The sequence below is a fragment of the Cavia porcellus genome, unplaced genomic scaffold (assembly GCF_034190915.1).
Source record: "Cavia porcellus strain 051 isolate PalLab524CR breed Dunkin Hartley unplaced genomic scaffold, mCavPor4.1 scaffold_3, whole genome shotgun sequence".
NCBI lineage: Eukaryota > Metazoa > Chordata > Mammalia > Rodentia > Caviidae > Cavia > Cavia porcellus.
This window is the reverse complement of record NW_026947486.1, coordinates 15,086,308-15,103,045: the sequence shown is the minus strand read 5'-3', so window position 1 is coordinate 15,103,045 and position 16,738 is coordinate 15,086,308. Positions and strand designations below refer to the sequence as shown.

Here is a 16,738-nt window from a genome sequence, read left to right as displayed (position 1 = left end):
AAAATGGTACATTGAAAAGTCTACCTTAACACATATACTTAGAAATTTATGTAAGTGCTAAGAAGTTAAAATTTATAGTAGTATTCGTTTGCCCTGGATCAGATCTCTTTCAGTTATTACAGTGATATTTCGGGCATCTGAAAAGTTATGGGTCTTTCATGAAAGGGGCTGCTGAGTCTATGTGTTAGTTGCTATTCCAATTATGTACCAGAGAAGATGGTTGAGAAAGTATAGCTGGCCCCCAGTCCTGGGAACTAGGCACTAAGAAAACAGAGCTGTGGTGCTGGGCTGTTTTGCCCAGCTGCCTTGGGGCTAGCCTTACAAACTGCTGAGCTCCGTCTCCCATGACGCCTCAAGCTGGGAATCTTGGCCCTATGCTTTCTCAGCCCAGCTTCTGCAACAATCCAAGCAAAGGGTAGAGAAAAGCACTTTCTGCCTCTGCAAATCAAAAATATTTTGTGTGTTTTTTTTTTCAATCACCATGAACACAAAGAATGAATGTCAGCATAGGAGAATCTGCAAGTGAGGACCATTCTGCCTAGTGTTGTGACAGGAAATGATGAAGGACATAGTTGATTTTATTGTGTGCTTCCTTGGGTAATTATTTTGTTTAATCAAAGACCTTACTATGCATTTAACTATTTGATATAAGATCCTTGTTTCACTAGTTGGTATCTACAGATGTGGTTGTGCTAAGGGAGTGTAAGTTAATTTCTTCATTGATTAAGCGATCAACTTTGGGAACTTGTAATTCTACAGTGTGATCCTGTCTTGAGCCTACTGTTCTATGTATGCATAGAGTTTTTAAGTGCAATTTTTAGAGTATATGGGCATAACTTTCTACACACATTTAACATAAGTGGTACTTAGAAGGTTTAAAATTGTTTTATTAGATAATGATTAATAAGACACCATGCTTCCCTCTGGAAAATAAACTGAACATGGCTACTTAGAATATAGGTGATAAGTGCTGTTAAAAAGGGGTGTGTCTATAGTATTTGTCCCTGGAAGGGAATGGGGAGTGATACTTGGGAAGTGGAGAAGAGATTGCGGGGGCATGAGACAGTGGGTGATCAGATAGGGAGGTGGCTGTAGGCACAGGTAGGGCACACTGTTTGGATTGACTCAGGCCACAGGGCTAGGCACTTGTGCTTCTATCTGACATGATCATTGTGACTGTTAACAGCTGTGTGTTTAGAGAACAACTAATTAATGTGGCTAGTTTGAGTAGTGTGTTCATGACATTTGCATTGGATACATTTCCCCAGTGTGCTATTCAAGACATGTAAAGAATAAGAGGTATTTTAATATACTGAGAAAATCTCTCTGTATTTATATTTAGAATCTTACTAATATGATTTGATCCTTTCACTTTGAAACGTTTAAGTTCTTATATTAAATCTGTAGCATACACTTTTGCAGACATTTTCAACATATACTATTTATGGAAGAGTACTTGTATAATGTTCTACCCCTTATTTCTCTTCTATTTAGCTATGGCAATATAGGCAATGTACTCCGTTTTTTTGCAAGACTGATCACAGTCAATTGTGCTGATGCAGACAGGATGTTCGTTATTTCATATTTTCTCAATGATGGCACACTTTCGGTGTTTGAACCTATAGAGAGGAATTCAGGTAAGAGGCATCATTCAGTTTTTTCCTCAGAACATTGAATCATCACTTGGAAAATTAGAGAATATGTTCTGATTTCATAGCTTAGTTGATCTACAGTAGTGTGTGTGTGTTAACCAGCATACTATACTTCTTTTCACAAAGATACCTAAAATGGGGATCCAAACACGTAAAATGTTAAACAGAACAGTTCTATAAGTTGTGGTTGTCTCAGCCCCAGGGTAAATCCTCGCTTCCACTGTCCCCTCTTTCTCTGTAGTCTTTAAGGTTCTTCTGTGGAACTCAAGGGCTTCAGCATTGTGGTCTGGCTGCCACCAGTGCTACTTAGTTAGCAAGCCAAAAGAAAGTTCATGTTCTCGGTAGTTCCTGCTTACGGAATTATTGTTTGAGTGGAAGACAAGGGTCCCAAATATACAAATCTAATCTTCACAATCTATCATTCTCCATCTTTGCCTTTGTCTATTGAGACTGTTGCTGAAGTTGCAGGCCCTAGGTCTATAAGATGCTCTCCACAGCCATTGCAGAGGAGAACCACTGACTTAACAGAACTACAGTGGTACCTCAGTTCCCGAATTTAATTTTTGCACAGTATGGTAAGAAGCCAAATGGGATGTGAAGCAAATCAAATTCAATGGTTAGGATCAGTGTTGACCTTTAAGGGGAAATTTGATTGGGTTCTCGTCCCCTTCTTTTTGTGACCAGGAAGGTATTAAGAGTTAAGTTCATGGGCTGGGGATTTAGCTCAGCGGCATAAGCACCTGCCTTGCAAGCAGGCAGTCATGAGTTCGATCCCCGGTACTGATAAAAAAAAAAATTTATAAAAAAAGAATTAAGTTCATGAACCAAGGTACCACTGTATAGGGCCATTCTGTTCTTTATCTTGAGCATGTTTACAACTTTTGTCTGTGCTGAATATTTGGGAAAAGTACTCAGTGATGTTCTGGTTAACCAACTCCTTGAAAAAAAATTAAAAACTTTGACTGGTACTGTTTAACAATTTTCATGGTGTAGATATTCCAATCATGACCAGTTTCAAGAAGCCCAGTTTAACACCTGGCTTGAAAAAATCCCTGAAAATTTAACAATTAATTCCTGTGAGCTGGTGTGAGCCATTTAGCACCACCACAAGTAATGAATAATTTGTATAAGTAAGTCAGCCACCACAATGAGTTGAATAATAGAAAATCTTAAAATAGGAAAATTGAATAGGGAATGAATATGCCCTGCAAAACATTTAGCTGTGTACAGCTAGAGTAGGGAAAACGATGCCAAGCAATTTGCAGCCTGTATAAGACAGAAAGGGAGATGGTGGTAATCCATTACTAGCTTCTAGTAGTGGCAGCTATCACCCAGTACCTACTGTTATCCTTACTTTTCAGGTTAAATTTGTGCTTCCCTACTAGGTCCTCCAAGAAGCAAATGCTGAGACAGGATTAAATGTGCAAGAGATTTATTAGGGGAAATGCTGGTGAGGGAAAGTGTGGAGTGGGGCAAAGGATACTGGAGAGCCATCAGACTGCAGTGTAGTTCCGACTCCAGTGTCAGAGGGAAGGAAGAAAAAGGAGGTCTTAGACTGAAGTGGAATTTTAAGGTAGTTTCTACGAGACTGAGCCAAAGTTGCTATGTGGAAGAGACTTTATCTTTGCGAGAAGGAGCCTTGCATAGTCGTTTGTTGGCAGTGGCCTTTGGGAAGCATGGCCTTTGCACACAACTGAGAATGGATCATGGCACATGGCAGGTAAAACCTGCCATCAGTTATGTTCCTTCACAGTAGGTGATCTGAGAGGGATCCTGCCCCATCCCCATAAAAATTTTATTCCCATCTTACCAGTAAGAATTCATGGAGAGTCAGAGAAGTCAGAAAGCCCTGAGAGATCGTCCAGTAGGCAGTGACAGAGCAAGGAGGGACTGTAGCTCTATTCCACTCCAAGACCTGTGTCTTTCCAACACCTGTGGTGTCTGAATATGGTAGCAGGAATGTGATGAAGCTGACTGCCAAAGCTCGTCTAGTCTCAGGCTGTATTCATAAGGTACTGGAGGCTCCTGTTCACCTCTGCTTGCTATTTTCCAAGAGGTCACAAAATCCATAATGCCTGGCAGAAAACAGAAATGGTGAAGATTCTGGAAAATGAGAAATATGTGGCCAACCAAAGATCCTTTCCCTGTAGGAAAAAATGAGTTAATCATCCTCTACAGTTATCTTCAGATACTTTGGTCATCTCCAATACAGACCTCTCTAATCTTTAATCTGCATGTTAGGTTACTTGTGAGACAAATAGGTGCAAGTGACCACACCTGAGGAATTTGCTAGCTGATACTGTCTCACAGGCTTTACAGATGATAGCCCTGCAAATGAGCCACACTCCCAGTGTGCTGCAGTGCAAGACTGCAGGTCCTTGCTGAGTGCTGATTGGGCTAGGAAGGGAGAAAGGAAGGAAGGAAAAAGCTGAACTATCATAACACTTTTTTATTAAACACATTCACCTAGGAGGTCTTTTTTGCTCACCCACTGCCCGCTTCTTCTAGAAATCCATAAAACTTCACAGATACGTTGTACAGTCCATGTCTGAGGATGGAATAACTCTAAAGATGAGTCCTGGTTCTTTTAAGAATTAAGGGTACCCATAGACTTTTGTATTTTCCTACAGGGCACACTGGTGGATTGTTCTTAAAAAGAACTCGTGTGAAGAAGTTTGGGCAAGAAGTTTTTAAAAGTGAGCTCTCAGAATATATCAAGGCCGAGGAGCTGTATGTTGGTGCCAAAGTGAACGTGAACGGCAGCCTATTTGTTTTGCTCAGTGCTGATGAGTACACCTTAAACTACATGGAGAGGAATGCAGACAAGGTGAATTTACTTTGCATAACTCTTGACTTACCTCAGCCTTCCACAGTGTGTGTTTTTCTTTCTCCTGAGTGTTTTCTTCATCTTGCCACTGGTTTTACATTGTGCATTCACACATGTGGGCATGAATAATGGATCCGTGCGACTTGGCCACAGGTCCCATTGCAGAGGCCAGGTCCTTGTCTCTTCTGTTTACACGCTTGGCTCTCCATTGCCCAGCATCACAGATTCCAGGCACAGGCAGGAGGCAAGCCCAGGGTTGAATCAAGTTTCCTGGGTTTTCTGCTGACGCTAACAATGTTTTCAGAAAGAAATCCAGCAGCTATAGGAAAGGAAGAAGAAAATCTGGTGCCACATACTGTGCCATCCCAGTTAATTGGCACAGGCCAACAGAGAAGGCCACAACTGGAACAAACAGAAACCCCAAGAGAACTTCATAGTTGCTGGGATTGCAGCTTCCCATAACAGTGGCCACCTGAGGCCTAAATAAGAATTTAACTTGAGATTTGCCGCTGTGAGGTTGAAGAGTTTTTTGTTTTTCTAACTTGAACTAAGATGGGAGATGGATTGGGTTACTAAAAGTGCTATTACGGCAGTGCTAGTCAGTGAAAAGAACATATTGATAAAGTTTTGCTTTTTTCTTCGTTCAGACATGTCTGTCTGTGAATCATGCCTGCTATTGAAAAGTCTGTCCAGAAAGATTCTGTTTTAAAAGTTCACCTATAAATAATACTGTGTATCATTTATATACATGCAGTACCAATTTTGATTCATTTATACATGCAATACTCAGGGTTAAGTTGCTAGATTGTGCATCACATCGTGTCAGTTTGGATCTTTCAAGTAGCAAATGCCAAGATAAAGTTAGATATGCAAGAGGTATGTTGACAGAAAGGGCTCAGGGATAAGAGGGAGAGGGAGCAGGAATAGCATAGTGTGTGCAGGACCTTCAGAGCATGGTGCAGGGCTAAGCTTTGTGAAAGGAGAGAGGAAGGAAAAGAAGGAAGGCTGGATGGGAAGAACTTTAGCCACGCAGTGTAGCTCTGAGAAAGTTTGGCCAGGTGGATGGGGAGCCAAGAGCTAAACTGGCCTATTCAAGTGGTCCCAATTCAGGTAGGCATGGCCCAGCTCTAGTCCCTTTGTGCTCAGTCATCAGGTGGGATAGACTAGGGAGTGTCTGGCCTACATGTAAACACTGCATGGATCTGTAAGATACAGTCGCCGGATGTTGTTGGCTAACAATACTTTTCCCTGAAGGATCTTTTTTGAGAGAAGGCCCGAGCAGCACCCTCCATGGCTGCCACACCATCTCTACATTAGTAGCTGGAGATTCAGGTCATTGTAAGACCATGAACCAGTAGCTAAATGAAAACACTGGACTCTAGCAAGAAATTCAATAAACAGGCAATTAGATTTCTAGAGACCGGTAAGCAGGCCTACCTTGGAATCTGTTCTCCACACTTTACAGTGAAGAGACTCTAGTTATTTATCTTTCCTGAGCTTCAGTTTCCTTGTCTTTGAAGGAAGAGTAGCATCAGTGCCCTTTTCATAAAGTTGCTAGAAAGGTCAGGTGCTATGATAATGATTGTGAAATACTTAGCTCTCTGTGGTCCATGGTAAGCTTAGTCATTGTAGCAATAACTTAGGGTTCTGTTTCCAAGCACAGGGTGAACCTGTACCTTAATATTAAATATATACATGATTCCTGACTTAGGACTGTTGAACTTAGGGTCTTTTGATTTTACTATGTTGCAAAAGCAATATGATTCAGTACAAATTTCAAAGTTTGAGTTTTGGTCTTTCAAAGTTTGAGTTATCACAGTGTGGTCCTATCCTCTGTTGTGATGCTGGGCAGTGACACCAACAGCTCCCCATTAGCGGCATCATCACAATGGGACACAACCAGTACTGTGTGACAGGTTACATGTATTCAGTGTACTTATGACTTCAGGTATTTTCAACTTACTGTTGGTTTATTAGGACATAACCTCATCCCAATTTGAGGATCTGTATATAGAAAACATGTGTTTTTGTGGTGGTACAAATTGAACCCAGGGGCTCACACATGTGAAGATAGCACTCTACCACTGAGGTTTACCTCCATCCAAAACACATAGTTTTAAAATATAAAGAGCTTTTCTCTTTCCTCAATGATAAAAGCAGGATAGGGCATTATCTGATATCAGCATACCCAGTGAAACTTTCAGTATTTTAAAACTACTTTAAACTAATGGGGAAAGATTAATATACTTTTTCTTTTGGTTCCGGGAACCAAACTTAGGAGTAATATACTCTTTAAATACCAGTCTGAGTCTTTTCAGAAGAACTAATAGATCCCGTCATTGAAATAGGTGAATGGAAATGCCAAGACACCTGGATTATTTTGTCATAGAAAAGAGGAGCTTTATACTAAATTACCACCAATGTTTTTGTTCTAGAATTTCTTTTTCTCATTTTGGGTCTCTTAGGTTTAATTATTTATAACCTTATGCTTTACCACATTGAATAAGAAGTATTCCTAATGAGTCAAAAAGCTGGTCACCGGATAGGAGGCTGGGACAATGGGCTGCCCAGAGAATGAATGTATGGGGAACACAGTGCCTATGTGGATCTTTGACATCCAGCCTTGCTCTGATCAGTATAGGACTTGGTGGCCAACAGATCCAGGGGGACCCATTCTAAAGATGTGGAGAAAATGAGGGTGTTACGTACTCAATTTTGAATTCTCATTCTCTTCATTAGGGTCTGTCAATTCTGGGTCAGTATTGTAGGATTCCAAGGAGGAAGTAGAAGGTGGAGGCACAGACCGTTTTCTGGTCTTCATGGCTTTCTATCCCTTAAGACTAATTTTCTCAGATGTGCAGCTGATGCTAATGTCACTTGTTCCTAAAATCTTAACTCAGTAGGTAATGGAGCTAGTAATGTTTTCCATATTGGCCTCTTTGGGTTCACTGTGTGCAGTCTCTTTGTCAGCCAGTGGAAATAATTGGGCTTCAATTATTAAGAAATTGAACAACAACAAATACTGGCGTTGCTGTGATGAACTAAAATGAGCCCTCCTTCATTGTTGGTGGGGATGTAAGCTAGTATAACCATGATGGAAATCAGTGGAGATTTCTCAAAGGACTGAAATTAGAAATCCCATACGACCCAGCTATGTATGTTAGGTTTCTTCCCAAAAGAGCTTAAGTCATCATACTACAGTGATATAAGCATACCAGTGTTTAAAGCAGCACCATTTGTGATAGCTGAATCCTGGAAGCAGCCTGTATACCCATCAGCAGATGATAGGATAAAGAAAGTGTGCTATCTGTATGTAATGGAATCTTACTCAGCTAATATGAATGACCAATTTGAGACATTTATAGGAAAATGGATGCACCTGGAAAATGTAATGTTGGATGAAATAAACCACACACAAAAGCTTAAATATTGTGTGGTATCTCTCATTTGAGTGAGGCAGTGTACCACTAAAGAGTATAATAAAGGATGGATAGAAAGGGACAAGGGGACAAATTGCTTATAAAAGGGAAAGGATCCAAGGGAACAAGGGGAAAGGGCGAGGAGGAGGAGAAAGGGAAATAAGTAGAAAATGATGTCCCATGTACAGGAACCTAATAACCTCAATTAATGTAAACATAGGCACAACCTGTGCTAAGATAAAAAATATCAATGAGAATGAAACATGGGATAGGCGACCTGGAGGAGGAGGAAGGGAAGGGAGAGGGGATTTTCAAAAAAGGAAGAAATTATGTATAGGTAACCATTCCCCCAGATACGATTGTGAACTACATGAACTGCAAACATGTACAAATAAAATTTAAAAAAAATACTGGGCTCTGAAAGTCATATTTATTTAAGCATATTTATTAAAGATGTCTATCATTTTTCCCTTCTAGTTCCCATTAAGCAATATTAAACTCATCCTACAAAAGCTGAAAGAAGAAGAATCAAAATCGAGAGAGATCAAGCAAATATTTGCAGCTGCTGACTGCAACCACACAAAGATGATGGAGTTTAATGCATTCAGGTATGCTGTATTCTGCGGTGAGACTCCTTTTATCTCAAGATTGTCTAAAGAGCAGAAAGAACTGTTACTGTCCTAATGCTTCTTAATCAGTTTCTTTGCATTTGTAGTACTTTGTGGTTACGTTTTGGCCACTAAGAGTGCAGTAAATTTTATGCATTTACCTATAAGAAAAGTATATAGGTGGGAACAGAGAGACAAAAGCGTATTAAGTCACTGGATCGCATTGTCTTATTAATTTGTGATGTTAAAAGACTTGGCGGGGGTGGTGGGGTGTGCCAGGAATGGTGCCTCTGAGTGAGAAAGGCCGAAAAAAGTCCATCTGAGGGCACCCTCCAATATCTGTGGGGCAAAGGAAGGATGTCTTTCCAAGAATACAATTAAATTGGAAAAGATAGTGAAAACTTCACTGATTATCAGAGGAAAGGTGATACTTATGTATCTCTGTGTATATATGCTCAAACACATGTGTGTTCTGAAAGATGAAAATATGGGCATTAAAGGAAAATATATGACAGTAATTAGAAGTATTACAAGAAATGATGAACAATAAGATTTTCTGTAAGGTAAAGCTAAATTCTGGGGCTGTCCAGTGATTGACCTAGGCAAATTTCCAAACAGCAGAAACAGGGAAATTCAAATTCAGGGTCTAGTACAATCGTGAGAATTCTTAGCTTGAAAACAAAGTGAATGGAGCATTCAGGAGAATGTAAATTAAATCATGGATGGAGGACAAAGGGGACTTTCTCTTTAGGCTGAGAATTTTGGCTCCTGAGAACAATAGTGGCTGAAGCTATATAGTAAACTGGGCTTGATGCAGTCAAGATGTGGACTGAAGTGAGGAAGCGAGCTCAGGAGAGGGGAGCAGGGAGGTCTTTCCAACTTTGTGTCTACAGTTGTCTGTTGCATCACTACCTGGTGGCCTAGAGCCTGCCACAGGGCCTAAAGTATCCCAAGAGTTCATTTGTTGTTTTAACAAAGCTCTTTTGTATGTCCAGAATGTTCTTGTAAGAGAGGCAGTCAGAGGACATATTTTTATTGTTTAGAATTCCCAACCTTCTGGGATCAATAAGAATTTATAGTTCTTTGTTATTCTTCAGAGGCGCATACACATGTTCGTGGTGTTCTGGAAAATAAAATGCTGACAGATTAAAGGACAAAGATAATTATTCAGGCCATGAACTAATAGAAAGCAGTGGAGGAGAGAACAAGAAATTTCCATCAGAAATGAAGAAATGATTTTGTTTTATTTTTGCTTTTTTGTCCTTTTACAAAAGCATCCATTCTTCAATACTCTCACAAAGACTATTGGAAATACTTTAGTGAATTCATGGAGTTTTTAGAAAATTAGTATATATTTGCAATACACAGTAATTATATTCATCTTGGGGAATTGGTTCTTATACGTACTGCATCTTGATCATTATTATTCTCCTTTCCCCCATGCTTTTCTCTTTTCCACTTTCCCAGATCCCTTTCCCATCTCCACAAAGTCTATCTCCCTATTTCCTACCATTTCTCTTTTATTTTACTCTATAAATTATACTTTGAGTCTCTTACATAATGGAAACCATGCGATATTTAAAACTTCTGTGTCTGGTTTATTTTGCTCAAGATCCATTCATTTGCCAACAGATGACTCAAGCTTATCCATCTTCATGGCTGAGTAGTACTCCATTGTATATATATATATATATATATATATATATATATATCATATTTTCATTATCCATTTATCCTTTGATGGGCCTATACCATAGTTTGCTTGTGAATTGTGCTGTTGGAAGTATGGGAATGCACATATCACCATAGTATCATTACTTGAACTCTTTGATCATGGGATTTTTGGGAAGTACTTCAGCTTGGTAGGATCTCCAAGGAAGAGTAACTGCCCTCCAGATGGAGGCCTGACTCAAACTGTGGGTGGGGAAAAACAGTTGTCATGCTGTGTGATTGGAGGGGTGACCTCAGGCACTGCATATTCTCAAAGAAAAAGTTCCCCATCCCAGAAATTCCTTCAAATGAAAATCAACTCAGGTTATACTCAGCCTAGAAAAATCCTTCCATGGTTTGTCATTGTCCTTACAAGATCCCAACATTTGACTGCAGCCAAAAGGACCTTGAGTGATGTGAGTGTTTATAGTTCTAGTGTTACCAGTTCTTTTTCTCCAGCCCTGTCCTTTGATCTTACTGGTTGCTTTTCAGTTTCTCAATCCCATCAGGCTCCTTCCTGCCTCCAGGCCTGTGCACACAGTTGCCTCTGCTGGGAGGCTCTCACCACTGTGCTTTCCATGGGGAATTCTTGGACTCATTCCTCAAGGGGCTTTCTTTCTCTGATTATCCTGTCTAAAGTAGATTGTCCACTGTTATTCATAGCCCCTTGTTTATGTTTTTCATAGCACAGGTTCAGTTGTTTTACTTAGAGATCTGTTTACTTGGCAGAGTGTGTATTTGTATTTTCTTCCATTAGAACATGAGCTTGCTGAGGACAGGAACTTCGACCGTCTTGTTCACTGCAGTATTCCCAGTCCTTAGTTCTGTGATTAATACAAACATAGTTGCTGAATGAATTAATAAACTGATTTATTCCTTAGGGCAGTGGTGGTGAATCTGTGGCACATATGCTGCAGTGGGCTGTTCATATCACTGAAATCTCTAAAAGGTTTGCTGTCCCTGCCTGAAAGATTCTAGTTTCGAGGTGTTTGTAATGTCTCTGTGTTAGCCCATTTTTCCATTGCTATATCATAATATGTAGGGCCAGACAATATGTAGAGAAAAGAGGTTTATTTAGCTTACATTGTGAAGGTTCCAGGGCTGGTACCTTCATTGACTCAGCTCTGGTGAAGACCTCATGGCAGATGTTACTATGGAGGGATCACATGCATAAGAGATCATATGGCAAGATAGTAAGTCAGAGAGTGGGGAAGGGCCAGTATTCTCTCTTATAAAAATCTCCTTGTAAGAACTATGCAGGGTCCCATGAGAATTCCATTGATCGCTTCACAGGGCGATGCCTCTAATTACACAGTCATATCCCACTAGGCCTCATCCCTTAAAGCTATCCCACCTCTGACATTATCACACACTCTTGGGGTACAGAATCAAATCCATACTAGAGCAGTGCCCAAATGAGAGTGTAGCCATGACTCACCATGTCCTGGTCCGTCCATGTGACTTACTCAGGGTGGATCCCTGAGCCTTCTCTGCTTGGGGCTCACTACTGTCAGCTCCTGCACACTGTCTTCGTCCCTCTCGTGCTTCTCACAGTGCTGCCTGGGTAAAGACTAAGCAACTACACGAATGATCACTTTCACATCACCCCTCGATTTAATTCTTTTCTCAGCGCTTTCACTAGTAAATATTTTTCTTTCTTTTGCATATGTGTCAATGTGTTTCTGTGTGTATTCTGATTCCCATCAGAGGTTAACATCTTCGAAATTGCTACAGTCTTATCCGTGATCACAGTGCTTAACAAACTGTAGGATTAATAAGTATGAATCGGGCAGGTTCATTTTATGTAGTCCTCATTGCTTTGGCTAGTCTTTCTCCTGACCTGGAAATAGGAATATCTCTGGGATTTTTGCCCCTTGGATTCCCTTAGGCATTCCCAAATAACTTTCCTTAAATCGACCTCATTTTCCCCTCCCATAAAATGGTAGCTTGGGACCATGTCCTGGTCACTGTGCATGTTCCTTGGACTCAGGACAGAGCCTTCCTTGAGTCCCAGCATCCTTCAGTCTCACTTGTCTTACCTACTCTTTGGCACTGTACTTCTTTTGTTTTTTATTTCAAAGAGAGGAACTGCACTTCTTACCTACCTTTGGAAATTTCCCCTACTCTCTATCCCCAGCTTCACAATTGTAGATCAGCTGTCCATCTGTGTTCCCTCTGACTCTCTGGAGAGCTGCATAACTCATGTTTTCTTAACTCTCATGCTGCAGTGTTTTGCCAAAATGACCTTCCTAAAGTATGAGCAGGTCATTTCTCTGCTCTAAACCTCACATCAATTCATTGTTTTCAGGAGAAACCTGAGCTGTCCAGTGTATCATGTGAGTTTGCTCATAATTTGTCCCTTGCTTACCTCTATCTCCTTATTTCCATCTCGCTGCAAGAATACTTGTAGAAGCCACCCTTTATTGAGCATTTACTATGGGGCCAAGCAGCCTGCTAAATTCTTTATCTCTTCCATAACTGGGAGCCCTCTATGGAGTTGTTACTTGTTTACTTCCCTGCCTTCACAATCCTGCCAAGTACAATAGATGTTTTTTGAATAATTTAATGGATGATTCTATTTTGGAGGAACATTCAGTCTAAAGCTTGCAGCAGATAAATAATTGATTACTTTGCACCAGGAAGAGCCATCTGTCTTCTGCTTAGTGGAGTCAGGGAAAACTAGACCTGACATTTACCAGTCAAGTGACCTGAGCAACACCACTTTACCTCCCTACCTCCCATTCTTTTGTCTATATATCATCTCTAAGATCCTTCCTTTGCCCTGACATTCTGAAACTCTTCAAATTGTAGGTTTATCATACACTTGTAAACTGTTCCCTGTTCAGATTTGCATGTTGACATGGTTGAGAAAAGCAGAGGCAGGATTGCAGCATAGGCCACTGGGCTTTGCCTCTGTGGCCTGAGGTTTCTGTTCAGCTCAGATGCCTTCTTGTATACCTGGAGCCTCAGATCCTAGACCTGCTATGTTGTCCAAGTCCCTTCCTCGCAGGAAAACCTTGAGGACAGGGCCTAATAATCGCTTATAGTGTGGGAAATGGTTCTCTTTTTTCATTTAGGTGAGGAACATTTCTCTTTTACCTAGTTTGAGCCACCAGTTCTGCTTCTGCTTCTGGCCTATTTCACCTATGAGAGCTACCGATTATTATCTGAGGGACTGCAGAGAGTTCTTTATCAGAGCAGGGCAGATTTCAGCAGGGAGCAGGGTAGACATCAGCAGGGAGCAGCCTTAGGTTTCAGGCAGCTGAGTACATGGGTAGGGTGGGGCTTTCCAACCTGGTCTCTGGATTCAGAACTACGGGCACTGGCAGCTGCAGCCTCCTCAGTGAGACTCAGCGCCAGAGAGGATGCAGCCTGGCCCTCCCTCTTCCATTCTGAGCCTTGATTCTGCCCATCAGCGATGACATCTTGCTCCATGTAGTTTGGGTGTGTTTATTTCTTCTTCCCATTTGAGTGAGGACCTCAGAGTGTGCCAGTTCACCCTTGTGTCCCAGATCTCTTCAGCACCCTGTATATCAGGCCAGTGAATTATGTGTGACACAATTCTTCCTCAGACTCCCATTATTAATTACAAGGGCAGTAGTTGTCCTGTGAACATCCATGTAATAAATTCCTTCTAATATTTAAAGCCTTGAGAAAATGTTCACACTTATAAAACTAAAATCTTTCCTGAGGGAAGTTGTGTACTATAAATAGATCAGATCATTGGCTTTGGACTTGGCAGACCTGGATCCAACTCTTGGCTCTCTCATTTACCAATGTGGCCGAACAGTTTTTCATCTATAAAACAGGAATAATACCACCTACTACATGGAGCCGTTGTGAGGAATAATAAGTATGATCCCGTTTGTAATTTCTTACTCTGACACGCTGACTAGTACATGGTGAAAACTCAAAGAAGTCCAAACCTTTATCTCAATAGTTGCAAGATGACATCACCAATAATAGTTACAGGAATCTACGTACTGTTTTTATTATGGGGTCATTTAAAACATTCTCTAAAAAATGCAGTTGGAAAAGAAACTCATAAAACTTTGGAGGCCATGAAGATGGAAAATAATAAACATCATCATCTTTGGATTTAGGTTAGGAAACACTAATGTAATCTACCCTATTTTTGACCTTTACTTCAAGGAAGCAGATTACAAATTTGTGCTTAGAACATAGTAATGATCTCATCCCAATTTATCTAGGACAGTTATCTCTCCCTTTATATGGTTTTGCTCTATCTTTATTTGGAGTACTCTGTGTACATTTCTGTTGGTGTTTTTATTGTACAATGTCTGTCTTTTAAGAAAGCCACTGATCTACGAACCCATATGAAGAAAAGCAAGAACAGATTCCAGAAACATTCAAAGAGAGGCTCATATTATGAATCAAAGAGATACTTTGTCAGTATTTGTGGCATATATTCAAGATGGGGCTTCAGCCTATTTTAGAAGAATTAAATATAAATCATGTGATGTGTTTGGAAGAATGTTGGCTTGGGAATCTGAAAGATGGAGATCTTTGGTTTGATTCTGCCACTGTCTGGCAGTGGTGTTTGTATTGGTGAGACTTTAGTTTTAAAAACCAAAATCCTCTTTGGCTAGTTAAGCAGAAAAAGAATTTATTGAAAGAATCCTACATGGTTCACAGTATCTTTGGAAGGACTGGATAAACAAGCTTGAGGCCGAACTTTCGGGATAGTGCCCAGACTTGGGCTATAGAATTTGTTTGATGAGAAAATGACCTCTGTTACCACTTCAGCTACCACCACTGAGTTGTTGCTGCCCCTACATTGCTGTCAAGGACTTGATTGGACTGCAGCCATCACCACCATCACTTTTGGCCATCTCGAGTCCTTTGCCACTCTTGAGAGCTGGACTACTCTGATGCCAAATGTGACCCACAGTGAGCTGGTTTTTTCCTGTTCCTCCCTTCTGAGTCATTGTTCTGCGACTAGTGGAGCCTGGGTCAGCTGCATGTCTCTAACTGCAAAGAAGGCTGAAAAATTGAGCTCTGACTCCCATCATGGGGAGCCAGTGAATATAATATGGAAATTTCTCTAAATAAAGAATGGCTACTTGAAAGGTAGCCTTTTTAAAAGTTTCAGTTATGAGCCAGGGATTTATCTTAGCAGCATAGGTGCCTGCCTGGCAAGCGCTAGGTCGTGAGTTCAATTCCTAGTACCAAAAAAAAAAAGTTTCAGTTAGGATGAGTAAGTTCTGGAGAGCTACTATACAACATGGTGACTCTAACAATAATAATATATTTTGTACTTAAAAATTGCTGAGAATAGATCTTAAATCACCACACACACACACACACACACAAAGGTAACTGTGTGAGGCTACATTGTTAGCTTAATTTAAATCACTTCATAGTGTATACATATACCAAACATTACACTGTACATTATAAACATATGTAATTTTTATTTTTCAATTCTATTTAATAAATCCAAGAAAAACAGAATAAACAAAAGATAATTTTTCATATGCCACAAATATCTAGGGATAGCAAATCCAGTCCAGTGTGAGCCAAACAGGGAACACAAATGTATGTGGACATTAGGGACTAAAGTTACTATTTCTAACCACATCAAGCAAACACATCCATAGTATTATTACTTCGAAAATAGTGTTTTAATTCTCACCAAGCAGTTAACTGAGATACAAAGGTCTTTCTTACACTTGTTATTTCTGCAGTATCGGATAAAAATTTGGTTTTAAATTGTCTAAAGTGAAGGTACAGGATTAGCTGCAAATTCAAAGATTAAAGGTTGGCAATTACTTGTTTTGTTGGTTTTTTTTTTTTTTGCTTCCCTTTTGTGTTTTGAAATTTGCAGTCCAAACATAAAAATCTATGTAACTGGTGGCTCTTGGAAAATAGAAACTAGACCCACATTTCTCAAATTATTTGGGGAGTAAAGTAGCACCTGTCCTTAGAGAGTGCTGATTCTCTGCATTTCTTTCCATTATCTACAATTCCTTACTGTCTTACAGCAGGACTTAAATTAAGTCATTACAAGGCTCTTGGCAGCCATAAAATTGCACTATTTTGTTATTCTAGTTATTATGGAAATTGACATTTAAGAATCGTTGTGTAATATAGCCCTTGTATAATAGTGTAAGTTTACGTATAAGTAGTTCTATTTTAAGTAAACACCATCTTTAAATTTGAAACCGAATGTCATTGTGTACTTGAAAAATCTACAATGATCAATTTAAAAATAGAACTGCTAAGTATACTTGGGAAAATACCTAAATCTAAGGAAATTATATACAAAACAATAGCTTTATTTTGCATCAGCAATAACCAGTCAGCAAATACTCTAAATGGGAATACTTTTCAGTGTATCAACAAAAGTTATAAAGTCCCCAGAAATAAATTGGATAAGAAACAAATGTGTAAGACTAAAATGAATACAGTTTTAAAACTTTATGTTATTTCTGAATATGAAGACAATATTGTAGAAAATTCTAATCTGTCCAACTTAATCTATACATTTGAAATAATTCC

At 39.8% G+C, this 16,738-nt stretch overlaps 1 protein-coding gene across 3 annotated transcripts in view; it reads left to right on the top strand.

The window, feature by feature from the left end:
* The window catches only part of Efhc2 (EF-hand domain containing 2), a 174,973-nt gene that overhangs the window by 91,742 nt on the left and 66,493 nt on the right, over positions 1-16,738 (top strand). For all 3 annotated transcript variants that reach the window (XM_063245750.1, XM_063245748.1, XM_063245749.1), the window contains exons 9-11: positions 1,495-1,637; positions 4,283-4,479; positions 8,376-8,506. In XM_063245750.1, coding sequence (XP_063101820.1) covers positions 1,495-1,637; positions 4,283-4,479; positions 8,376-8,506 — 471 coding nt within the window. The remainder of the gene's footprint in view (positions 1-1,494; positions 1,638-4,282; positions 4,480-8,375; positions 8,507-16,738) is intronic.